Genomic DNA, 27,976 nt, shown 5'->3' with positions numbered 1-27,976 from the left:
ATGCACACTCACACTCACTCACACACGTATGCACACACACACCTTCACACACAATCTCACTCACGCACTTGCACTCACACACACCCTCACACACAATCTCACTCACACACTTGCACTCACTCACTCACTCACACACACCTTCACACACAATCTCACACACTCACACGCACGCGTGCACACACTCACTCACACACACACACTCACTCCCACACACTTTCACTAACACACACCTTCACACACACACTCACTCACACACACGCATGCACACACTCACTCACACATACTCACACACACACGGACACACAAACACACTCACTCACAAACACACACTCTCACAAACACACACACTCACTCCCACACATACACACACTCACTCACTCACTCACTCACACACACACAAACGCATACACACACTTATATTATCAATGATGAAAACAGTTGTGCTACTGAATATATTTATGAAAGTCATGATATAATTTTTCAGGATTCTTTGATAAATAGACAGTTCAAAGAACAGCAGAAGTCCTAATGCATCCTTGAAATAAATACAAGTTGTAATTTCTTTAAAAAAAATTTATACTGACCCCAACCATTTTGAACTGGTGTGTATATGATACTAATAAATACGAATTGCAAAGTAAATCAGTTACACAGTATTTTATTGTATGGTGATTTTGTTATAGTGTCATTATCTACTCATGGTGCTACTATTTACTGTAGGGTTAGGGGTTGCTCTAGGGTTAGTTTCTTGTGATTATGCATAATTTACTGTTCTACTATGTACACTAGTACAGTTTGTTACGTGTAACTGTATCACCATAAAACAAAGTGTTACCCGTAAACCATAATACACAGAAACATAACAAGCTCTTATAGCAACATAAAAAATAACACATCTATAATGTCTGTTTGCGTTTCCTCAGGTCCCAGATCAGTACGGCACCATTCGTGCGGTAGCCGAGGGCAAGGGGGAGCAGTTTCTGGTGGGCACGTCACGCAACTTCATTCTGAGAGGCACCTTCAACGACGGATTCCAGGTGGAAGTGCAGGTAAACACATCGCTAATCACTGTATCTCATTCAGTTCGCACTTTTCACAGTTCTCAACAATCATGTGTATAAAACTAATCACACAGAAGCAGAGCTAATATGCATGTGCTTTACCTAAAGTCCTAGTTGTGGAGGCGGTTTCATGGGAGTCTCTATTTTTAGGGGCACACGGATGAGCTGTGGGGTTTGGCCGCCCACCCCTTCAAGGACCTGTTCCTCAGCTGTGCTCAGGACAGGCAGGTGTGTCTCTGGAGCTCTGTGGATCACACGCTGGAATGGACCAGACTGCTGGACGTAAGACACTCACACTAACACACACACACACACGTGCTCTCACGCTCAGGGTTAGATGTGGTCTGGAATTAGGAGTGGGTGATATGACCAAATAACTATTATTTCATGATAACGATCTATATCACAGTATACTGTTGTTAACTTTACGACGCATGCCATGATATAAGGAATCTTTTTTATTTATTAAGGCATCAATAAAAAGACAAGTTTGGAAAATACCAAAACTTTTTCACAAAAGCACCCATTGTAACAGCGGTTAACTTAAACAAAACACTCACTGTAAAAAGGACTACTCGCCCGGAATATCCACAAACTACCTCTTGTCATCTTCTCCGCAGGCTGTTTACATTGGTAATGATACAGAATTTAGTTGATGTACGCATATCAGGGTTTTCCGCTTTAGGCCGCGTGTCCACCAAAGCATTTCTACCCGGCTGAAAACGTCTCGCTGTGGGCGCTTGAGTGTTTTTTTTAGTTGAGACTCTTTGCTTATGATATGGAATATCCACGGAAGTGTTACTCGTATCTAATTTCACAGATTGTTTGTTTCTGTATTGATTCTGTATAAAAATGCGGATACAATGTAAAGTATTTTCTCTGGCTCTTGTTTTAAATTATTTTGTTCCGTTATTATACTGCTTGTTTTCATCTGTTGACGTTGTACATGCAGAATTTGGCGGTTGGTCGGTGTAGCATTTGTCCCGCCCCCTCCTCCACTGGGTGAAAAGTGACAATCAGTACGTTTACATGGACAACAATACTCTGATATTAACCTGATTAAAGGGATAGTTCACCCAAAAACGATTTTTTATGTTTATCTGCTTACCCCCAGGGCATCCAAGATGTAGGTGTCTTTCTTTCTTTAGTAGAACACGAATGAACATTTTTAACCCCAAGCGTTGCAGTGTGATAGTCGTATAATGCATGTCAATGGGGATATTTTAGAGCATGAGAGTAAAAACACATAGACATACGAATCCTTATTATACCCTGCGGCTCGTGGCGACACCTTGATGTCTTAAGACACAAAACCGTCGGTTTCTGCGAGAAACTGAACAGTATTTGTTTGTTTTTTTACCTCTTATCAGATGAATGTCATCTAGTTTTCCCAGCGGCATAACTTCCGGTGAATAAGGTCAAAATACTTGCGCCATCAAAGATATATATACGTAGATGTCTCATTCGACCGACCCGCGCAGGCACTAATGAGGAATCGATGTATATATCTATGATCGCGCCGGTATTTTGCATGTATTTTGACCTTATTCGCCGGAAGTGATGGCGCGGGGGCGGCTGATGCAGAGCCATAGAAAAAAATGAAATACATTTTTAAATATGGATATTTTTCTTACACAAACGCATCGATTCGCTTCAGAAGGCCTTTATTAACACCGCAGAGCCGCATGAAGCAGTTATTTGACGGACAGATGCATTTTTTATGGACTTCAAAAACAGAGCAACTATCACTGCTATTATGATGCTTGGATTAGCCTGAACATTTTTAATATAACTCAGATTTTATTCGTCTGAAAGAAGAATGTCATATACACCTTGGATGACTTGAGGGTGAGTAAATCATGGGTTAATTTTAATTTTTGGGTGAACTAACCCTTTAAGACAATACTCTGATTAAGAAGCTACCATATAAACATCGATTTCAAATTACATTAATCCGGGTAAAGTCATACTCGAAGTAAACGCAAATCGAATTACGACGTGGAGAATGCCTATTGGAGAGCATTACAGACATGTACACACCTTAATCTAACTATTAACATTGTGTAGGAGTTTTCGCCGCATTGTGTGACAGGACACACACACACCAGGCAAGTGCAGATGGGAGGGCTTTGGGGGCTCCAGCCCCTGCCCTTTTTACAAATTAATCAAAAGTGCCCCTCTCAACAATCAATAATATTGTGGCCAATAAAACAGAATGTGAATTATAATTAATATAACAACGCGTCCAAAATATTAACAGAGTGCTCAAATGTCGGAAAATTCCCGTTTATCTTTTACATATCTGTCAGTCTGAAATATCGCTGCCATGTCGTGTTGCTATGGTGCGTGTCTTTCTTGACAGCTCATTCTGACATGGCCTCCTCTATATATTTTTCTTTTTGTTGTAATTATTCGGCTCATTGTAAAAGTAAAATACAATAAGTTTGTATCTGTAATCCCATAATCATAATTGTGACCAAACTGTCTGCCTACAACAGCGGTGGGGAACCTCTAGGCTCGCGAGCCATATGGGTCACTCAGTGAACGCCTGTGGCTCGACGGCAGGAGAAAACAATCCAAACAATCACGATTTTGAAACATTTTTCATCATTAATCAAAGCTACTATTTGAAGTGTAGGGTGTCAAGAAGGAGGCAAGATGGGCAGTGTCTCTTCAAAAAAAAAACTGAAAGAGACAACATATAATATTTCAAAAATAAAACAACGTAAATATATATAGATAAAAATACATAAAAAATTATAAAAATCACTCGTTTTTATAAAGTAACACTGTCCAACAGCGACACCTGCAGGTAAAGTTACAGCGGGTTGCCTGAGCCCATTGAATTTTAACACCCCTGCCAAAGTCGCACTATGATTGGACGTCGGACAGCTTAGCGTGGCATGGGGACGTAATGACGTGCCATTAATCGAGCTATGTTCTATAACATGTAAAACGGGAACATGAACGGAATATTCTAAAAGCAACTCATGTAAACACCTTAATCAGAATATTGTCTTATTCAGAATAAGGTCAATAATTAGATTACTGCTGTCCATGGAAACGTAGTCAGTCAAAGTTGGACAATCTTCAACTTGAGCGTGAAATACTCGCTCAGCGCCTTGTAGCGCTCATGCCGTTCTAAAAACTCTTTGAATACACAACTGAATACGCCAGCCAGCCGCGTGAAAAACGCTTTGGTGGACACACTGCCTTAGGGCCAGATTTACTAAAAAAAGGGCAAATTAGTGTGAGCGCAATCCCAATAAAACGCAGATGGGAGTGGAAAGTTCTGCGCGTGATCTACTGACAACACGAAATTAAAGATCTCCGACACAGACGGATCATTTCCATAATGACCAACACAATCTACCAAAAGCAGCGCAAATTAGCATCTGGTTTAAGACATGCTTTTTTGGGCGGTTATAATAATGATTATCCTAAAACATCTGGAATTATTGAATTGAATCTTTTATATTTATTCAATGTTATTATTTTAATATATTGCCAGTCCAAGTTTCTGTAAATAAAAAAAAGCTTGTTTTATTTCTGCAGATAGATCAATAGTCCGACAGGTTGAAAATGGCTGCTTTAGAGAGTAGTAATGAGTTGAGCTGTCTGTGTCCTGACAGTCTTGATGTGTGTTTAGGAGCACGGGCACTGCGCAGACTTCCATCCGAGCGGTTTGGTCGTTGCCATTGGTACTCACTCAGGGAAGTAAGTGACCTGTCATCTCCGCTGGCAATTTGACATAAACGCACATGCATTTAACATGAAAATGGTTTGACGCCTGCAGTTCAGACAGTGTTTTGTCCGTGTCTCAGGTGGTATGCTCTGGACGCAGAGACGCGAGACCTGGTGGCCATACACACAGACGGCAATGAGCAGCTGTCAGTCATGCGCTTCTCTGTCGGTGAGTGTGTTTGTTTCTAGCGTTCCTGTTTTGAACCGACAGCCATATGTCCCTCTTCCTCACCGTTTTGCTGTCTGTTCTCAGATGGCACGCTGCTGGCAGTGGGATCACATGATAACTTCATTTACCTCTACACAGTGTCGGATAAGGGACGCAAATACAGCAGATATGGGAAATGCACTGTGAGTATCTGACAATTACATGGTTGTTTTCACAGAATTAAAAGCAGAGCGCTGTGGAATTGAACAGAAGGCACATTTTAAGTGCACCTAATGTGCTTTTTTAAAGGGTACATAACACACACAGTCTCGTGTTAATCTTGAGTACCTGTAGAGTTGTATTGCATCCTTCATATCTCCGAAGAGTCTTTAGTTTTATCATATTTTTAAAAGACATACGCTGTACCGATTCTTTCCAAAAACAGCCAAACTCGTGCAGGCATGCCGTGGAGCTAAAGAGACATGAGCCGACACACACACACACACACACACACACACACACACACACACACACTACATCATGTCATTATCCCTGGATAACTTTCGATTCACTATACGTTCGTGTTGTTCACATTATATGCACTTACGCACCGATTGCCAACAAAACACACACATTTGATGCAGTTTCACTCACCGCCTGCGGTTTCCACTCAGGACCGGGAACAAACACACACACTTACAGAACTCCGGAAAAATAAACAGCATCCACTGTTTAACGCTGGGTTATTTGGGAAGGTGATCTTTCCCTCACAACCAGAAACACACTTCTTTAGTGACATCGTTGATTTCATGGTCTAAAAACTAAATGACAGCGCTGCCGGCGGCTTCTGTAACCCGAACGAAGCTCGTTGATGGATGTGCTCTTGCTCTCGCTCTGGTTTATGACGCCATACAGGGCCATATTAAACTTATTCGAATCCTCAAGGATTTGTATTTGGCACAGAAATACCCCTTCATACATCCAACTTATTGTTTTGAAACTTTGTCCATGTTTAGCATGAGAATCAACTCTTTAACAGTGTAAATAAGTCAGAATGCATTAAAAAGCATTAGACCCCCCATATGGGATGATATTAGACTCAAAATGATTAATATATTCACACACTTATCCATGAACTTGATAAATGTTGCAAACATGTTTTACCATCCACAAACAAATGCCTTTTAACTTGTGTGTGCAAAATAAAGAATTACATGAATGTGCATAATACTTTATTGAACATGCGCTATATTGCATATTAAGCATTTTATAATGGTTTTCTGTGGGAGAAAAATGTTGTGATGAAAAATGTTGTGTTCATAACTTGATTTAATCTGCTTACCTATACAAAGTAGCCTTTAATACCTTTTTAACGTTAGCCTGTCTTTATAACGAGGACACATAAGGCATCTTATAGGCAGAATAACGCTCACGGTGCCGGTGTCTGTTTTGGCAGATACTGCCATCTAGTGGCAGCAGGTTTTCTTAGACAGTGTGTGTGTGTGGATCGTGCAAGGCCAAACCGGCGAAATGAAAGTCTCAAAATCCAAATTAATCAAATAGGATCGACTCACAAACGAGTCAATGAATGAATGCGCATCACCGGATCCACAAATGCACATCTTACTCGTTTCACGCACAAATTCTGACCTACATTAATACACAATCGAAGTTTTGTGTTCACAACTATGTCTCTATTTGTACAAATCGCTGCACATTCATGTAATTCTGTATTTTGCACACACAAGTTAAAAGGCATTTGTTTGTGGATGGTAAAACATGTTTGCAACATTTATCAAGTTCATAGATAAGTGTGTGTGTGAATGTATTAATCATTTTGAGTCTTATATCATCCCACAACCCCCCCTAAAGGTTCCTAATTTTGTTTTGAAGGTCTCCTACAATTGGTTTACGTGCATTCACAGTCAAAATAAATTGTATTCATAATTTACATTGCAGCATTAGCTCTTTTCTCACATAGTCTGAAACGCTTCGATTAAGGATTTGGTTTCTCTAAACCCCTCCTTTCTAAAGATCTGCTCTGATTGGTCAGACGGCGCAGTCTGTTGTGACATGGGTCGGAAACCAAATGCTCATTTGCACATCAGCGTAGGTTTGATGAGGAAGTGAGACTGAAATTACTGGCGACTTGTTTCAGGGAGTTCAGAATCACTTCTTTGTTTTGGGAGACACACAAACTTGTCAAGTCACCTTTATTTATATAGTATAAATTTATAATGCAGATTGTTTCAAAGCAACTTTACAGGGATAACAGGAAAATAATGCAACAGAATTTGATTCAGCTCAGTTCAATTATCATATAGTGTCAATGCGGGCAGATCAGTAATATAGTTGAATATTTAGTGTCCCCAACTGAGCAAGACAAAGGCGACAGAGGCGACTGTGGCAAGGAACCAAAACTCCATCAGGTGACAGAACAGAGAAAAAAACCTTGGGAGAAACCAGGCTCAGTCGGGATGCCAGTTGGCCAACGAACAAACAGTGTATGAGAATGATTCAGGCCAACATTACAGGTCAGAAGTCAGATTAGATCTGAATATTCAGAATATTTGTCCAGTTCCATCTGATTGAAGATCGGAGTCATCACGCCGGAGACGGGTTTGTTGAGGATGTCGTGTCGATGAGAGCATCACAGGGGAGAGTCTTTGACACAATCTCTGCAGACACTTCTGGGCTGCGTTGTGGTCGTGTCTAGCGCAGGTCCACCATCTGATCTGGATACGGCCCGGATCCGGCTGACTACAGTAAACCTCAGGATAAACAGAGAGAATAACATTAGCGTAGATGCCATTCTTCTGATGATGTAACGAGTACATCAGGTGTGATGGGAAGTGTTTACGGTTCCGGCAGACCTAGTTAATGCAGCCTAACAATCATTTAACTGATTTGAATAATAGAAATTGATAAAGTTTTATGAGTATGCCATAGTAAAGAGATGTGTTTTGGTCTAGATTTAAACTGACAGAGTGTGTCTGCTTCCCAAACAATGCTAGGAAGACTGTTCCAGAGTTTAGGTGCTAAATAGGAAAAGGATCGACCGCCTGCAGTTTATTTTGATAATATAGGTATGATCAACTGGCCAGAATTTAGAGATCGCAATAGATGTGAAGGAGTATAATGTTTTACTGTAGTACTGGGAAGCTAAACCATTCAGTTCTTTGTAAGTAATTAGCAAGATTATAAAATGTATACAATGTTTAATAGGGAGACCTCCTACATTCACAAACAGCTTTATCACACACTACATGAAAGGTAATATCCAAAAAAAAGCATACTAGGGGCACATTAACTCCCAAAGCATTGCTACCAGTGCTTGTCCTGCCACACATTTAATGTATTTAAGATTGCAACACTCATTTTAAACACATTTGCCATCAATCCATCAATAAAGAATTGTGATTTATTTGGCAATTCATGTAATTGTTTGGTGGCTGTATTATTGTGTATTGCGAGGGGTCGGGGTAGAGCAGAGAATGAAAGTTTACCGTGCGTGACTGAAGCGGGTCTGAACCACATCCACACGTGATTCCTCTCCTGCTCTTGCTTTTTTCTGCAGTTGAGAAGTTTTATGTCATTTACATCTGTGCTAGATCACAGTAATAATAGAGTCATTCTATGAAACGGTGCCTTACAGAGAAAGATTTATACATTCTGTCAGACTGTGAACCAAAATTCATGAACACAAATGATCTATCCAGTTTTAACGAAAAAATTTTTTATATCGAATACATGTGATTGATATATTGTCAATGGGAAAACCAGTGCACATTTTATCTTGGAAAAAGTGTAGAATTTTGAATAGAAATATGTCTGGCTACGGACTCTAAAAAATAATGTGCTGGCTCGACAAAAAAGATTAACAGTTTGCGTACATTTTTTTGAGTTATGACAACTTTGAGTGAATTTACGTTCAACCAACAAGCTACATCGAGTTAGAGCAACTTAATCATTTGCAGCATAAACACACATTTTTAAGTTGATTACTCAAAAAACATTAAAGGGTTAGTTGAAAATTCTGTCATTAATTACTTCCCCTCATGTCGTTCGACACCCGTAAGACCTCTTCGGAAAATCTTCGGACACAAATGAAGATATTTTAGTTGAAATCTGATGCTCTGAAAGGCCTCCATTGGCACAATGCACGGTTCACTCTCAAGACCCTTACAAGGCACTAAAGACGTCGTTACAAAGTCCATCTCACTACAGTGGTTCTACAATAACTTTATGAATCGGCGAGAATAGTTTTTGTGCGCAAAAAACCCTAAATAACGACTTATATAGTGATGACGATTTCAAAACACGGCCTCATGAAGCTTCGAAGCGTTATGAATCACTGAGTCGATTCAGTGGTTTGGATCGCCAAATTTCAGCAGTTTGGCGGTTTGACACGCGATCCGAATCATGATTCGACTCACTGATTCATAACGCTTCGAAGCTTCATGAGGCCGTGTTTTGAAATCATCATCACTATATAAGTCGTTATTTAGGGTTTTTTTGCGCACAAAAACTATTCTCGCCGATGTGCCAATGGAGGCCTTTCAGAGCCATCAGATTTCAACTAAAATATCTTCATTTGTGTTCCGAAGATGAACGGAGGTCTGACGGGTGTCGAACGACATGAGGGGAAGTAATTAATGACAGAATTTTCATTTTTGGGTGAACTAACCCTTTAAGTCGCTCCAACTACTAGAGTTGTAGCCCTGGAACTAGGGCTGTTCGATTCCAGGTTTTTCGGACTCCCACTGTAGGAGTCTATGGAATCGACATTTACTTTACATCAAAACAGGGTCAGAAATGAGACAAAATTGCAGTTGTTACACTCTTAAATTATTTTCACCTGACACAAAGCCTTAAAATCCCCTTATTAAACTGCACACTTTTAGCGTGACTGTCCAAATTAGTCCAATTTAGCGATGACTTGATGAGTGGCTGTTGCCGATACCTCATTTTACAGAGGAAAAAAGTCAAGAAAAAAGCTGTTGTCAAGTAATGGCGCTAAACTTAAAAGATGAGTTAAAGATACTAAATACTAAAATATTATTGATGTGAGTTTTTTTGATGATTTATGATTAGTTTAATAGTTGAAAGAGTTGAGCTGCTGCATATTTTGTATTTTCTTTTTGGATTCTTTTAATATGAATTTCATTACAATAGCATTTATTTTAAACAGAAAACTTTTATAACATTATAAATATCTTTAATGTCACTTTTGATAAATGTAATGCATCCTTGCTGAACAGAAGTATTAGTTGGGTCACACTTTAGTTTGGGGTGCAATTCTTACTATTAAAGTTAAGTTTAGCCCATGTTTTACTCACTCAAGTCATCCTAGGTGTATATGACATTGTATATTACAACAATTCACTTCCATTATGAAGCTGGGAAGAGCCAGGACATTTTTAATATAACTCAGATTGTGTTCGTCTGAAAGAAGAATGTCATGCACACCTAGGATGACTTGAGGGTGAGTAAATCATGGGCTAATTTTCATTTTTGGGTAAACTAACACTTTAACTATGACTTTTGACTTAATAATTTCCTAGTTACTGCTTATTAATAGTTAGTAGTTGTTAAGTTTAGGTATTGGTTATGAATATGATTAAGGGATGTAGAATATGGTCATGCAGAATAAGGCATTAATATGTGCTTTATAAGTACTAATAATCAGCCAATATCCTTGTAATATGCTAATAAACTAGTTCATAGTGACAATTTTTTAATTCTTACTGGCCCCAAACTTTTGAACAGTAGTATGTTTCTTTAAAATATGTATTAAAAAAAACACCATCACGTGCAATGATGCTTTAAAGTACAATATTTTATTTCATGGCCTTAAAAGCAGATCTTCAAAAAGGACTCTCTTTTCATGGAATGACTGAATTATGATATTACTGGTGGAAGTGGACAGTTTATGTCAGGCCGCTGTGTGTGTGTGTGTGTGTGTGTGTGTGTGTGTGTGTGTGTGTGTGTGTGAGAGAGAGTCATAAAGAGACGGTGGTTTTGAACTGGCTGAAGATGTCAGAATGAAAGCGCGCCTCTCTTTCAGCACTCTTGACAGCCTGACACGTCTGAGGCTCCGATGGGAATTCAGACGTTGTGGGAACGATGGCCTGTGGTTTTATTGATGCTGGCGCACGGCTCACTCTTGTGTCTGTCAGCGCAGTTGAACCATGTTACTCACAGACAGATTAGAGCAGATGAACACATACAGTGGCTTCAAAACGGATTTGGACACGCAAGCAAAACTGTGATTTATTGAAAAGAAAAATAGCTCAAAAACATTTTTCCAGAAAGCATTTGTCAAAAGAACTACCGATCACCAGGCTGATTAAGTATTTGAAAATGGCTCAGGAGTTAGTTCTGAAAAAAAAATCCTGCATTGATTAAGTATTTGAAAATGGCTCAGGAGTTAGTTCTGAAAAAAAAATCCTGCATTTGAATGCAGGTTTAATAGTTTATCTATGCAATTCATATGAGATTCATACATTTTTAAATGTGACTCAAGTGTGCAAACGTGTCCAAATACTGTCAAGGTCAAAAATTCCAAGCAATTCACCATTGAGCTGTAAACCACAGTGCAGCCTGGGAATGCTTGACTACTTCTGACCTATTTCTGCAGGACAGTGGAAACATAAATCACACATCAGTCTGTGTATGAAAAGCCGGAAATGGAGTGATAGGTGATCGTCATAGTGTGCAGATAGCAGGCTTTCACGAATTAATTTATTTCTGCAGGTTTTATGAAGGTAAATGTAAGACCTTTTTGATACAAATAAAAAAAAAAATTAAGGATTAAGTCCGTTTCTCACCTGAAAGTCTGTACCAAGGTCCGGACCGAAGTTCATGTTTTGATACATTTTATACATTCGGTTATTTTTGGTTTGGCTTCACATTGCAATTATGCAAGTGCACTAAAGAACTTCACATGACACACTCACGTCCTGTCGTCATCATCTATGTGGGCTGCATCTTGACATTGATTGGTTTGTAAACAAACGTGCGTCTGACGTCAGCATCTTTGACCAGAATGAATGAACGGACGCATAGCGTTGCCACTACACAGTCCTGAACAGTGTGCATTGCTTGACTATTTCTCTTCGTTTCGAATTGTTTCGTTCAAAAGTGGACATTTCAAGCTTTCTAAACACATATTTCTCATGTCTGTGAGGCATTAGCTGCTGAGTTTCGGTTTATTTATGAGACGTGTTCAAGAGTAGGGTTGGGAATTGTGAGAAAATTTCCGGTTCTGGTTCCGGTTCCGCCTAACGATTCCGGTTCCGATTCCGGTTCCATTAAAATTATTAAACAAATAGTGGTAAAGGAAAAAGGCACAATACGCAACTCAAACAATCCATTTTGTGTTTATTACTTGCTCTAAAATTTATTTACAGGTTGGCAATGTCAAAAAAGTCCTGTACTGTACATATATTACAGTATTAATTAAGCCATTCTTGCAACACATTTTTTTTCAAATGAACACCTCTGAAATTGTCTTATTACATTTTATCTCTCTGTCTCTGAATAAAACCAAGTTATAAATTATATTTATTAGTTATATTTATTAATTAGTTGTATATTAATTTAATAGTAATTCAGTTATTCAGTGAACTTGTAAATAATAAATTGCAATTCAGCATTACAAAGGTAATTGTGCCTAAACGCTTACCTAAACCATGGTGACTCAACGGTTGACATACACACATATATATATATATATATATATAGGCCTTTCACTATAAATCTGGTATAAGCCCTGTGGCACTCTGTGCTGTAGCAAATGTTTTGTCAAATTGCTAGTGCAGCCTCCTTTGCATGTTATTAACTTTTCACATGTGTTACATTTTGCTTCATTATCATTCATTCTTTGGAAATGAATCCATACTTGTGACTTTCTCTTCGCCATGCTGGTGGTCAACGAGAAAACATCTGACGCAAAACCGTAAATGTGTAGCGCGAGGGCTTTCAGTGCTGAACTGCGTTGCACTCCTGGAAGCGGCAGGCAACGTAATTAATATTCATGATGAGGTGGGCCAGGGTTGCCAGGTTTTCACAACAAAACCCGCACAATTGCTACTCAAAACTAGCCCAAAACAAGCCCAATTGTGTTTCAGGGGGGCTTCTCCGGTAAAATTTGCATTTCCGGGGCTAAATATCACATAATTGGGGTCGCTTCAACCCGCGGACATGAAACACAGCCCGCAGCAACAGTGTTTAAGTAGCCCAATTCCGCGGGAAAACCACGGACTTGGCAACACTGGCTGTCACTCGCTATTAAAGGATACGCTTCCAGCGCTTCGCACACACATTGCACCAGAACCGTTTTCGTAACCGAAACTTAGGAATTTCGCGCGGTTCTGGTATTTTTCAAAAATCAGTTTCGGTTCTGCATAAGAACCGGTTCTCGGTTTCCAACCCTATTCAAGAGCAATGCAAGTGATCGTTCAGACGCCTCCATGTCACGATTGTTGTCTGCTATCGCCTGCTATGCTTCTCATTTATTAAATCCAGGCAATTGGCTGTTGAAACATTGATTATAATTAAGATACAATTTACACAAAACGAAATTCACTTTAAAGAAATGCTTTCTACAAAACAAAACTTAATGAAGTAGTCAAAATCATTTATCCTGACATATTGCGCATCTTTTCACTTTTCATAATCAATATAGCCGAGATGAAATTTAAAAATTACATAATATTTAAACATAAACAGGAACTTCCTGTAAATGGTCTGAAAGTCCGAACCATACAGAAAATGCTTTCACACTAGAAACGAACCGAACCTTTGTTCAGTTTGATCCCGACTGAGACTCTTTTCGTTGGACCAAATTTTATTTGTTTAGTCCGGACCGTGGTACGGGGGAGGTTTCACACCTGTAATTTTGATTCAGAACAAACTGAAAAGTCTGAATATCCGGACCCAACAAGGTGTGAAAAGGCCTTAAATCGAAGGAAAAACTACGTCAATATGTTCTCTAAATGTAACTGTCTAGGGAGAAACACAATGAGTTCAGAGTTTGAAAATACAACTTTCAACAGTTACTTTTTAATTCACTTTAACTTTAATTCACTTTGAGCTTGAATCGCTCAACTCCCAACCACTAGAACATGAAATATTTTACTGTACCTGATCACACTGTAAAAAAAAATGTTTTTCCTCAGTGTTTTTGTCTTGTTTTCCAGTGCAAATGTAAATTCTTAATTCAAGATACATTTACTGGAGAGACTAAATGACATTTGGGGCCTATTTTACCAATCTGAGCACATGGTCTGAAGCTCACGGCGCAGGTGCACTTAAGGTGTGTCCGAATCCACTTTTACTAGTTTAACGGCGAAAAAAAAAAAACATTTTGCGCGCCCGGCGCATGGTCCAAAAGGGTCGTCCCTCGTGTCTTAATGAGTCACGGGTGTGTTTTGGCCGTAACGTGCAATAAACCAATCAGAGTCTCATCTCCCATTCCCTTTAAAAGCTAATTCGCTATTTACATGGAGGAATTTGCGAGCGGAAAAACTGAACGCTTCTCCAGAGAGGAATCCTTTTATTTTTAATATTTAAAAATGTTTGTGTGCTGCTGCCATAGTAGCAAAAAATATGGACGACGTGTCTTCACTACCTTCCACTGAAGAAAAGTGAAGCCGCCAACATCCGAATCTTGGGGACGGAGTCTGCGCAGTAGCGAGCAGGAAGTGGAGCCGCGATATCAAAAGCTGCCCGCACTCTCGCAGATGCAGAACAAATCATTATGTCAGTGTGAAATAAACAGCTACGGAAATGTATAAATTAAAGCTAAAGTCTGTTGGTGCCTCAGTGACGACTTCACTCAGAGAAGCTCTCAATCACAGCTGTCAATGCATATTACTAATGCGCTCTTTAAATAACACAAAAAATACTGCGCTATTGATTTTAGAGCAGGTTTGTGTTGGTCAATGGCGCATTTGTTTTCAGTTCCTCAAAATCGAACACATGCGCCTGAACACACGTGGTTTTCAGACCATGGGTGAACAGATGGGCGCAAATGCATTGGCTATTTAAACAACGTGGCGCTGGACGTGAAAATGAGAACTCTGTTAGGCTGAAACTAGCAAAAAACACTTGCCTGGCGCCAGATTGCGCCAGGTGTATGATAGGCCCAAAATATATAGTCTTGTTTTCAGTCAAATTGATCAAAATGAATTGAGTTTATGATTCAAACAAGAACAAATATCTGCCAGTGGGCTCAGAAAAATCTACTTAATTCAAAGGGACGTTTCGATAACTCATTGACAGATATTTGTTCTTGTTCCAAGCTTAAACTCACTTAATTCGGTTCAGATGTTCAGGACTGCATCTCAAGTAAAGATGTTTAGATATAGGACAAAAAAATACTCAAAGTTCGAGTACGTGTTCTACGAGGACGTGAATATTTTTACGAGTCATGCCGTGAGCGCACTTGTATTCATTTTTGCAATGCATGCGACATTTAATGCCACGACTTTATGAATTTAATACTTTCTGCTCTGATTTAAGATCTTTGTATGGCCTTAATTTGTGTATGGGTGAATTAAGGCTTTTTAAGACCCGCCGAAAATGTGGGAGGGAAGCCTGTCGACTCTGTGGACTTGGACAAGTCAGTGATAAATCAGATGAACAGAGATTGAGCTGGAGATTTGGGTCTCTCTTTGCACTGGGTGGAAACCCTTCCAGCATTATTTATGGACACCACTGCATTCAGCCCTTTTTTCCATCCCTTTGTTTAGTTGTCTGTCTCTGTGAGATGTTCACGGTCTCATTGCAGAAGAGCTTTTAGACTTTGAACTCAATTGATTTTTTGCATGTAGGTTAAAGAGCTGGATTACCTAAAAAATGTCACTATTTCCTCACCCCTATGTTTAAACTTGTACGACTTTCTGTCTTCTGTGAAATATTGAGATGTGTTCATAAAATTAGATATTTTTCAGATTGTCCAAGCTGCTAATTAATAATCACAATTACAATTTCATGATTTTTACGATTTTTGTCATAATCGTGCAGCCCTACTTTGAAATATGATTTAGGTTTACTTATGGAAAACTAGCAAATACTTTAATGTCATTTCTGTTGAAATTTGTATGTATTTAAAATACGTTAAAATATAGAATATATTAACTTTAAATGTAATATTAACACTTTTTAGTTAATATTTTAATCAAGTACTTTACATGTGCTTTAGTATGTTAGTCAACACATCAAAATAGTGTACTTCCTTAAAGCATGACAAAAGATTATTAAAATGACACAATTTAAACTTTAAAGTAAAACTTTTCATTTGACATTATTTCAAAATGCCCTTTTTAAAAGTGCACAGTCATGAAAGTGTACTCTCTTTAAGTGCACTTAATATTTTATTATATACAAGTACAGTTTTATATATTGTTCAATGACAAATAAGGTTTTTAAGCAAAACCGTTTTAAAATGCATTGTCCAAAAAATGTATGGTTTTGATTCATATTGGTTTTACAGCTTTTAAGACAGCATTAATTCATTATTAAACAAGATTTCTGATTTTACCACCCAGAATATATCCGGTGGTGCGACCATATAATCATTTCAAATTATATACATTTAATGTACTTAGCACTACTGAAAATGTGTAGATATTAATCATTGTAGTGTTTAAAAATGCATATCACAGGGTAAATTCTCTTTCCATTTCTTTATGTATTGCCCTTTTAGTCCAATTCATATAAACAGACACTTTTCTATGTGTACAAACACCCAATTTTCCATAAGGAGTTGTTTTTAACTGTAAAAATGTTGTATACATTATATAACGGTTTACAGTTATATTTCATACTTTATTTTGCAACTGCAGCAAGAATTGATACTTTTAAATGTAAATTTGCTGGTCGCACCACCTGACATTGTTGGTCTTTCAAACACCACAACTCAAAAAGTACATTTAATTTTAAATTATTTTTAAAGGGTTTCTTATTAAGGAAATATTGTAGATCAATTTGATACATGACATGTATTTATTAAAATTCTTTTTAGGAAAATAATGAATTCTGACACAAAAGATACATGTCATTAACCCATATTTGATTTGAAGTGCAAATTAAGCGCACTTCTTTTTCTCAAAGGTTGCAGCTGTTGCAATGCTTGCTGCCATTGTTGCCAGATTGGGTTGACGTTTTCCAGCTCACTAAAACCCGCCCAATCTAAGAAAAAACTTCCCAAAATTTGAACTGCCAAAATAATGTGATTATAATTGTATTGCCATGTCAGTCAAGGTTGATTAGCACCAGTTTATCTCCTTAAAACAAAATAATGATGACAAAATCAAGTAAAAAATAAATCATTTCCCAGGAAAACGGATCAAAACAGGGCAAATACATTCATATACAGTCATGCATGACTAAAATGTCCAAGTGGAAACTGTCAAAATCATGAAATTAACCGATGACTTAAACCCATGGAAAAACACATCAATTTCAAATGTCAACAGTAAGAATAAACTAATTTAAGTGCAAAAACTACCCAATATAATCGGAATAAACAATGTAATTAGCAGGCATTACACACACATTACTGCACACACCACAGCCAAAATGTGTCATTCACTGATACATTCACTGATACTGTACGATAGTCCTACAACTTTTACTTCAGACAGAACTACAATAACGTTGTCTTTCGTGAAGTACATATTTGTAGAACATAACGCAGAACTCAACACACTCTTTCAGCAGCTGTCGGGACGAGTAGAGCGCAGTCTAGACGGTTTAAAAGGTGCAGATGTCCTGATCAGGCCAGTGTGCACACGATGATGGACAGGAGTCATATTCGATTTTAATTCAGGTCATTCAACTGTGCTCTTAGAGTTAGTTATATTTATAAAGAGTCTTTGAGTCACAGGTGTATTCCACGTTTTGAGAGTTGTTTCACTCTACCACTCATTACTGTAGATAAATGACTGTATATTTATGCCACTGGCATAGCGATCACTTGATATCCAGCTACAATTTCGTACTGAAAACCTGTCATGAATGAGCACGTCTCCCTGCTGATCGCTGATTGGCTGAAAGTGCGTGCTCGTCTGCGACGTCAACACCAAGCTGACTCTATACTGGGCCAGTGTGTGTCATGATGACTGATTTTATGGAGTACATGCACACTTGAGTTTGTTATTAATCAATTAGACTATAACATTTAGATGTTTTAAATCATACAAAGCAGCCCAAATTTTGTCCAACCGCCCAAGCCTGTTTTTACCCTCACAATCAAATTCAAAACTGGAATAGTGGAATAGAAAAAAATACTCTATTTTTTAATAATTAAACACTGCGCTGTCAAAGTTAATATTGTGGCTCTATATGTGCTCGTACTCTTGCATTTGTTGTCAGTATATATTAACATTTTACCCAAACAATGCTCAAATACAGTTATGTGGTTTTCAACCAGTGAATTTCGTATTTGGTCATTAGATCGGCATTACATTACAATTTATCAATAAACCTTATTGTAGCTCTGTGGGCGCTCCAGTTTTTTCTGTCATTTGGCCAAAATCTCATGTTATTAAAGCTCCTTTATATATAGTGTTTCTTGAGTAGTATAAACGTTGTACTTATCCAAAGAACCAGTTCATTATTTACCCTTGCATTGCAAACAAGCAAAGAGGCTGTGATTATATGTGGGCGGAGTTATGAGGTTTGACTGACAGTTTGAGGATCCAATGGAGTTACGAGGTTTAGTCACAAGCTCTTTTTAATACTTCTACTTGGTTAAATATTTGCAAAATAGGTTTCCAAACCTGTTGGAAAGAACTTTTCCAGTTCGCCTAGGAGAATGTGTCTCCTCAACAGCTTCTCCCTCGTGTGGGGTCCCCCAGGGTTCTATTTTGGGGCCTATCTTGTTCTCCCTTTATATGCTGCCCTTTGGGCACATTATAAGGAAATATGGTATCTCGTACCACTGTTATACAGACGTTACGCAAATTTATCTGACGATGAAACGCCAAGATACTTGCTTTTTGACACTCCTATTGCAATGTCTAGAGGAAATTAAGGCCTGGATGGCATTTCCTTAGCCTTAATGATCAAAAATCTGAAGTTACGCTGTTTACGTCAGGAGGTACATATGGGTCAATAGATTTGGACCTTGGTGAACTGAGTCCACTTGCTAAGCCCTATGTAAAAAAAATTAGTTGTTATTAAGGTCAGTGGTTTTAAACGGGACAAACAGATTAACTCAGCAGTTAAATCTATTTTTTTTTCAAATGAGACAACTTACCAAGGTGAAATCTTTTTGTCTTTTAGTGACTTTCAAAGACTGGTGCATATTTTTATTTCAACGTGCCTGGATTATTGTTATTAGTCAGGCTTCTCTCTCCAGACGGCAGATGGTCCAGAATGCGGCAGCTCGATTGTTGACGTGTACACGAAAGCGGGAACATATTACCCCCATCTCGCCTCTCTTCACTGGTTACCTGTCCAGTTTAGGATTCATTTTAAGATTTTGATGTTTGTTTTTAAATCTCTTAATGGTTTAGCACCCAAATATCTTTCTGACCTGATTAAGCTCCGCCAAGGGCCCTAAGGTCCGCTGACCACTTGCTCTTAGTTGCTCCACGGGCAAAGTTGAAGAGCAGGGGTGACCGAGCTTTTGCTGTGGCGGCCCCGAAGCTCTGGAATAGTTTGCCCCTTCTCATTAGACTTGCTGTTTTTAAATCTTGCTTAAAAATGTATTTTTATAGTCTGGCATTTGACACTATCTGAGAGCTGCTTTCTTATTGTTTATTTGTGTTTTGTTTTCCCTTTGTTAGTGATTGTTTGTATTATTGATATTTTAGTTTATGTATGTACAGCACTTTGATAAGCACCAGATGTTTTAAAAAGTGCTTTATAAATACATTTTGATTTGATTTGATTTGAAAATCCACAGACTGACATAAAAGAGTGACCAGTATGATTTATGAAAAAAATAATAATAATAACAAAAATGATTAAAAATGGAGATGAGGTTTTTCGGCTGACAGTCTTTTCCTTTGTGAAAGATATTGTGTGGCTATTGAAGACTTAAAATTGTCTTTTTTTTTTTAACTAAACCGTATATAAAAACACTCGATTTCATTGCAATGAAAAGATGAGCTTAGCTATTCTACAAAATGTCGAGTTTTGTGTTCCCTCGAGGAAATACTCACACAGAGTTTTGATTTGATTATCCCTGTCCATGTCTTTGTCCTCCTACAGAACTCAAGCAGCTCCGTGATCCATAACAGTTTGTTCTGCAATTACTGTTTTCTTCCTCCTTTTTCATTGTCAAATCTTTTCATCTCTTTCCTCAGGGACATTCCAGCTACATTACACATCTTGACTGGTCCCCCGACAACAAGTTCATCATGTCCAACTCAGGAGATTATGAAATCCTTTACTGTAAGTGGCTGATCTCTTTGGCTCTTGGTTTCTCTGAAAAACATTGACGTCTGATCATATTAAACGTTCTGTCTCTTTGGTTGGGTAAAATACACCGTGACTGTTTCAGCTTGTGGTTTGTGTTTGCATTTGGACCAGAAGTTGACGTGTTGTTTTCCCTCTTCCACAGGGGACATTCCAAACGGTTGTAAGTTGATTCGTAACCGCTCTGAGTGCAAGGACATCGACTGGGCCACGTATACCTGTGTGCTCGGATTCCACGTCTTCGGTCAGTATCTGTGGAGTGATGCATTATGGGTCTTTGTTGCATAGAACTTTTTCGGTTTGACGCCTGCATTGATTATGTATATGAGTTTTGTGTGTGTGTGTGTGTGTGTGTGTGTTCTGCGTAAGCGTGTCTCATTGGTTTTTTCCAAGCGTGTGGCTGGTATTTGAACTGTATGCTCTATTTCACACTCATTTCCTGTCCGTGGTTCAGTCTTGAGGGGGTCTTAGTCATTCTCTTTCTCTCACACACACTGGCAGAATGAAGACATGCCAGACCTCTCTTGTTTTTCTATAAAGTAAATTATAACGTGCAACCATAACCATACATATTTTTCTAATAGTTTTTTCAAATTTTATATATCTATCAGGAGACCGATCAGGCATAACATTATGACCACCTTCCTTATATTGTGTTGGTCCCCCTTTTGCTGCCAAAACAGCCCTGACCCGTCGAGGCATGGACCCCACTAGACCCCTGAAGGTGTGCTGTGGTATCTGGCACCAAGATGTTAGCAGCAGATCCTTTAAGTCCTGTAAATTGTGAGGTGAGGCCTCCATGGATCAGACTTGTTTGTTCAGCTCATCCCACTGATTCTCGATCGGATTGAGATCTGGGGAATTTGGAGGCCAAGTCAACACCTCAAACTCGTCTCAACCCATTCCTGAACCATTTTTGCTTTGTGACGGCGCATTATCTGCTGAAAGAGCCACAGCCACCAGGGAATACCATTTCCATGAAAGGGTGTACATGGTCTCAGCAATGCTTTGATGGCAGGACCCAAGGTTTCCCAGCAGAACATTGCCCAAAGCATCACTGCCTCCGCCGGCTTGCCTTCTTCCCATAGTGCACCTGGTGCCATGTGTTCCCCAGATAATGACGCACACGCACCCGGCCATCCACGTGATGTAAAAGAACACGTGATTCATTCACCTTCTTCCATTGCTCCGTGGTCCAGTTCTGATGCTCACGTGCCACTGTTGGTGCTTTGGGCGGGGTCAGGGTCAGCAGGGGCACTCTGACTGGTCAGCGGCTATGCCGCCCCACACACAACAAACTGAGATGCTCTGTGTATTCTGACACCTTTCTATCAGAACCAGCATTAACTTCTTGAGCAGTTTGAGCTCCAGTAGCTCGTCTGTTTGATCGGACCACACGGGCCAGCCTTCGCTCCCCACGTGCATCAATGAGCCTAGGCCGGCTGTCCATGACCCTGTGGCCGGTTCTCCACTGGTCCTTCCTTGGAGCACTTTTGATAGAGACTGACCACTGCAGACCGGGAACAGCCCACAGAGCTGCAGTTTTGGAGATGCTCTGACCCAGTCGCCTAGCCATCACAATTTGGCCCTTGTCAAACTCGCTCAAATCCTTATGCTTACCCATTTTTCCTGCTTCTAACACATCAACTCTGAGGACAAAATATTCACTTGCTGCCTAATTTATCCCACCCACTAACAGGAGCTATGATGAAGAGATAATTATATTTATATTATATTTATTATATTTTTATATTATATATGTATATGTGTGCGTGTGTTATATGTTAGACACGATTAATCGATTTGACAGCACTACTGTATTTTTTATTTGAAAAAACTGCAGCCTTGGTGAGCATAAAAGACTTCATTCAAAGACATAAAAAATCTTAACTTTTGTCCAGTAATATACAGAATATATCATTTGTGCAAATGGAGATGTTCCCAGAGGGAGGGTTTGTCATATTTAGCTCATTTTCTGGTGACAAATTCTGCCCGTAACCTATTTAGTAGTCCGATTGTCAGTCATCTGGTCTCCCTTTGCAGCTTTTCATCTCGCTGTCCTTCTGTCTTTATACACACAGTTATAGTCTGTCGTTCTAATTTCGCTGAGTGACTTCATGTCTAAGCAGGGTGATTTACAAAACCCAAAAGTAGTTCAGCCCACAAAACTCACTTTATCTGTCAGCAGAGTGTGCCATCTGGTGTGTGTGGGTCTGTAATACTGGAGACAGGAGCACATTTACACAGGGTGCTTTTGAGGAAAGCCAGCCCAGTCTTCACCACAGCTCCACATATTTTAGCACTTTATTACACTGGAAAAATATTTGGTAGAACTGTACAAATTCCCCAGCACTGAGCCAATAGATTAGAGCAGGGCAGGGAATGTGATGCTACAGAAAAGTGTGTGTCCGAGTGTGTGTCCCCGTCCGTCCGAGTGTGTGTCCGTCCATCTGAGTGTGTCCCTAGATGTCCGAGTGTGTGTGTGCATGTGTCTGTCTGTCTGTGTGTGTGTGTCTGTCCGTGCATCTGTCTGTGTGTGTGTGTATTCCCGTGTGTGCGTGTCTGTGTCCTTGTGTCTGTCCGTGTGTGTCTCCATGTGTCCATGTGTCTGTCTGTCTGTGTGTGTATGCCCGTGTGTCTGTCTGTCTGTGTGTGTGTGCCCGTGTGCCCGTGTGTCCATGTGTCTCTGTCTGTGTGTGTGTGTGTGTCCATGTGTCTGTCCGTGTGTGTGTGTGTGTGTGTGTGTGTGTCCATGTGTCTGTCTGTCTGTCCGTGTGTGTGTGCCCATGTGTCCATGTGTCCCATGTGTCCATGTGTCTGTCTGTGTGTCCATATGTCTGTCCATGTGTGTGTGTGTCCATGTGTTTGTCTGTCTGTGTGTGTGTGTGTGTGTGTGTGTGTGTGTGTGTGTGTGTGTGTGTGTGTGTGTGTGTGTGTGTGCCCGTGTGTCCATGTGTCTGTCTGTGTGTGTGTGTCCATGTGTCTGTCCGTGTGTGTGTGTGTGTGTGTGTGTGTGTGTGTGTGTGTGTGTATGCCCGTGTGTCTGTCCGTGTGTGTCTGTCCGTGTGTGTATGCCCATGTGTGTATACCCGTGTGTCTTTCTGTGTGTGTGTGTGTGTGTGTGTGTGTATGCCCACGTGGCCATGTGTCTGTCCGTGTGTGTGCCCACGTGGCCATGTGTCTGTCCGTGTGTGTGTGTGTATGCCCATGTGGCCATGTGTCTGTCCGTGTGTGTGTGTGTGTGTGTGTGTGCCCGTGTGTCTGTCCGTATGTGTGTTACCGTGTGTCCATGTGTCTGTCCGTGTGTGTGTGCCCGTGTGTCCATGTGTCTGTCCGTGTGTGTGTGTGTGTGTGGGCGTCCATGTGTCTGTCTGTCCGTGTGTGTGTGTGTGTGTGTGCCCGTGTGTTTGTCCGTGTGTGTTTGTCCGTGTGTGTCTGTCCGTGTGTGTGTGTGTGTGTGTGTGTGTATGCCCGTGTGTCTGTCCGTGTGTGTGTATGCCCACGTGGCCATGTGTCTGTCCGTGTGTGCGTGCCCGTTGTATGTCCGTGTGTGTCTGTCCGTGTGAGTGTGTGTGTGTGTGTGTGTGTGTGTGTGTGTGTATGCCCGTGTGTCTGTCCGTGTGTGTGTATGCCCACGTGGCCATGTGTCTGTCTGTGTGTGTGTGTGCCCGTGTGTCCATGTGTCTGTCCGTGTGTGTGTGTGCCCGTGTGTCCATGTGTCTGTCCGTGTGTATGCCCGTGTGTCTGTCCGTGTGTGTGTGAATGCCCGCGTGTCCATGTGTCTCTTCGTGTGTTTCCGTGTGTGTGTGCCCGTGTGTCCATGTGTCTGTCCGTGTGTGTGTGTGTGTGTGTGTGTATGCCCGTGTGTCTGTCCGTGTGTGTGTGCATGTGTGTCCATGTGTCTGTCCATGTGTCTATCCATGTGTCTGTCCATGTGTCTGTCCGTGTGTGTGTGTGTGTGTGTGTGTGTGTGTGTGCCCGTGTGTGTGTCCGTGTGTTTCTGTGTGTGTCCTGTACCTGGTGTTCTTCTGCCTCCTGCTGGTGATTTTGTTAAATGCTCCTAATCCATTTATGATCATATTTTTTGAGTATAGTGAGGTGTCTATGTGCTTATGAATAAGGTCAAAAATACATTCCCTTGTTAAAATTAGGAAGGATTTGAATTTTCTTAATTCTTGCTACCAGTTTAAGATTAAATTAACAATTTAATAAAAATAAAAAAATACAATTCAAAGAATAAACAATACAACACCTTAATAAACATTTTAAGTTATAGTATTCAATTAAAAACAGTGGTGAATCATATTTATCAATGTAATTGTGTAAGAATGTTCATGTATCAATCTTTTTTTTATTTATTTATTTTTTTTATTCTTGGAAGTATCTCTAGTTTGAAAAGCTCCCCCAGTGTGGTGACGTTGTGCCCTGATGTGTGTCTGTGTTTGTGTGTAACAGGTGTTTGGCCGGAGGGCTCAGATGGGACAGATATCAATGCCCTGGTGCGCTCTCGAAACAGGAAGGTGATCGCTCTGGCTGATGACTTCTGTAAAGTGCACCTCTTCCAGTACCCCTGCTCAAGACCAAAGGTCTGTCACGTCACACCATCCTCACTACCACAGTTTAAAGCAGTTGGTCTATCTGAAATTTGATCGATTTTGTTATTTAACTGCAGGCCCCAAGCCACAAGTACAGCGCCCACAGCAGTCACGTGACAAACGTGAGCTTCATGCACAGCGACAGTCACCTGATTTCAACGGGCGGCAAGGACACGAGCATCATGCAGTGGCGTCTGGTGGAAAAGACCTCTTCGTTGGTGCACAGCGACTCCAGCTTGGGCCTGGGCGATTCCCTGCTGCACAACTCCACCCCTCGCACCCTGGTGTCGGTACCCAGCGTCCCCCACACTCCTACTGAGCCCCTGCTGGTGCCAGTCTCGCTACCCATCAGCACCCAGCCTGACACCAACACTCCCCCTCCTACGCCCCCCGAACCCCTGCACACGGCCACTACTAATGGACAGCAGGATGGCTCCGCCGAAACCCCGCCCCCTTCAGATGACGCCACGCCCCTATCTGACAGCACCCTGAGCCCCAAGGACAGCCTAGAGCCTAGCGACGACACGGCCACGCCCAGTGACGAGGGCATGCCCTTTAACCCCCCCTTATAAGGCGGCGGTCCGACCCCTTCTCTCTCCTGCTCAACAGCCCGGCCAAAGGCAACAGCTTGTCACTGCAGCCTTCCTGTCGGATTACAAAAGCAGGGTCTTCTCAGTTTTTATCCTTTTCGAGATTTTCTTTTTCGTGTCTTAGTTTGTTGTTGCGTTGACGGCTTGTTCAGTAGATGTGGTCGTGGAGGCATTGGTTCGACTTGGATGGTGAGCGATTAGGAAAGTGTAGTTAAAAACACACCTACAGGTTTAAACTGACACACACACTACCACACGAACACTAATACACTCATGCATACATCAGTAACTGTGATTAAACGATTTACCAGGTTTAGAACCAAACAAAGTGTACGTTTATATACACAGAACAACATAAAAATGGACACATGCTTTCAATTTATGGGCATTTGGCATATACATCAATGCTCTTGTTGATTAAGGATGAACCTTTTCCTCGCTTAAAGGGATGGTTCACTCAAACGAACAAAAATGCCTAATAAAATGTCTAATACTCATCCTCATTTTGTTCCAAACCGGTATAACTTTCTTTCTTTTGTGGAACACAAAAGACGTTGTTTCGCAGACGTTTCGAAGATGTTTCAAAGATGTTTCGCAGACGTTACGCAGATGTTTTGCAGATGTTTTGGAGATGTTTCAAAGATGTTTCAAAGATGTTTCACAGACGTTTCGAAGACGTTTCAAAGATGTTACGCAGATGTTTTGCAGATGTTTTGGAGACGTTTCAAAGATGTTTCACAGACATTTCAAAGATGTTTCGAAGACGTTTCGAAGATGTTTCGCAGATGTTTTGCAGATGTTTTGGAGACGTTTCAAAGATGTTTCACAGACATTTCAAAGATGTTTCCAAGCCGTTTCGAAGATGTTTCGCAGACGTTTCGAAGATTTTTTTCAGACGTTTCAAAGATGTTTCGCAGACGTTTCGAAGATGTTTCACAGACGTTTCGAAGATGTTTCAGAAACGTTTCAAAGATGCTTCGAAGATGTTTCGCAGACGTTTTCGCAGATGTTTCAAGGATGTTTTGCTGACATTTCTAAGATGTTTTGCAGACGTTTCGAAGACGTTTCGCAGATGTTTCAAAGATGTTTCGCAGACATTTCTAAGATGTTTCGCAGACATTTCGAAGACGTTTTGCAGACGTTTCAAAGATGTTTTGCAGATGTTTCGTAGACACATGTTTGTCCATACAATGAAAGTCAGTTGGGTCCAAAACAACAATGGACCCCTTTGACTTTCATTCTACAAAATATCTTCTTTTGTGTTCTGCAAAAGGTAAGTCACACAGGTTTGGAACGACATGAGGTTGAGTAAATGATGTTCATTTTCAGATGAACTAACCATTTTAGTGAGTAAAGCTTAAAAGTCACATGATGCTCATTTGTATCGTCTCGCTCTCTGTGAACATTGGTGGAGGACTGCATGTGAAGCTGATTTGCATGCTTGCATAGCATCTGTCCCTGAGCCAAAAACTTCAGGATATGTATATCTTGTGACGCCAGGCAGGTGCCCCTGCCTCATTGGTCAGACTCAAGGACCTCAACGGCTGCTTCTGCTGGTCGCCATTGTTCACGGACACCTTGAATTTCAGCCTGGCACGATTATCGCCTCTTTACAGAAGAATAGCCATAAACAGCTGCACACTTCATTCAAAGCAAACACAACAAACACACAAACCTGACCTGCCTCAAAATGGGGTCTGCATGGCAATAGCCTGCCTGTTTTATAAATCCCCGCCCCCCGGTTTTAGTCTCACCCGCCCGTCTAAAGATGCCGTACCACCCTCACATCTGCCTCAGACTGGAGATCTCCTCTGTGCGTTCATACCATCCGTTTTAATCGCTGATCCAAATGACTCTCTTCTCACTGAGACTCAGTTGTTTTTAGGTTTCATTTTGGGACTGTTTTTCTTGTCATTTTGTTCATTGGACTGAGATGTTCTTGTTTTTTATCGTATGAGAGAAACGAAAGATTAAACGAGTCTTAAATGTGCGTGCGTGAGTGTGTATGTGCGCGCGAGTCGCCGCTTCTTTCATTCCGCTGAAGGGCGGTCGCCCTCTCCCTCTCTCCCTCACATTTTCTCAGGATCGCTCTTTTTGGAGAGAGTCTAAAAGAGAAAGTCAAAGGAAAAAGATTGTTGTCGCCCACTCCTTTTTGTACAAATGGCACCAGAAAGTACCATAATAATACCTTTTTTATTAGTACCATAGGGCTAATTCAAGTAAATTGGGCCATTTTTTGGTCACCAACAGGACAAATATCATGGTATTTGAGTATGGTAAGAAACTTTGCGTGCTCTTGCCAAACATTTGCGCTAAATGGCAAAAGTATTGCGTTCCACAGAGAAACGTTTGGATATATACAAAAGTTTTGCGAGTGCACGCAATTTCTCAGGGGAAACAATA

General features: G+C 40.5%; 1 protein-coding gene across 2 annotated transcripts in view; it reads left to right on the top strand.

Moving 5' to 3' along the window:
- The window catches only part of eml4 (EMAP like 4), a 174,358-nt gene extending 146,795 nt beyond the window's left edge, over positions 1-27,563 (top strand). For both annotated transcript variants that reach the window (XM_079842890.1, XM_079842889.1), the window contains exons 16-24: positions 924-1,049; positions 1,212-1,343; positions 4,711-4,778; positions 4,886-4,974; positions 5,059-5,156; positions 20,277-20,364; positions 20,534-20,632; positions 24,844-24,974; positions 25,061-27,563. In XM_079842890.1, coding sequence (XP_079699016.1) covers positions 924-1,049; positions 1,212-1,343; positions 4,711-4,778; positions 4,886-4,974; positions 5,059-5,156; positions 20,277-20,364; positions 20,534-20,632; positions 24,844-24,974; positions 25,061-25,555 — 1,326 coding nt within the window. In that variant the 3' untranslated portion in view covers positions 25,556-27,563. The remainder of the gene's footprint in view (positions 1-923; positions 1,050-1,211; positions 1,344-4,710; positions 4,779-4,885; positions 4,975-5,058; positions 5,157-20,276; positions 20,365-20,533; positions 20,633-24,843; positions 24,975-25,060) is intronic.
- Positions 27,564-27,976: the final 413 nt, after the last annotated feature.

This window comes from Gobio gobio (genome assembly GCF_949357685.1).
Source record: "Gobio gobio genome assembly, chromosome: 18".
NCBI classification, from domain to species: Eukaryota; Metazoa; Chordata; class Actinopteri; order Cypriniformes; family Gobionidae; genus Gobio; species Gobio gobio.
The sequence above is the reverse complement of the archived record's forward strand: the minus strand, read 5'-3'. Positions and strand labels throughout refer to the sequence as shown.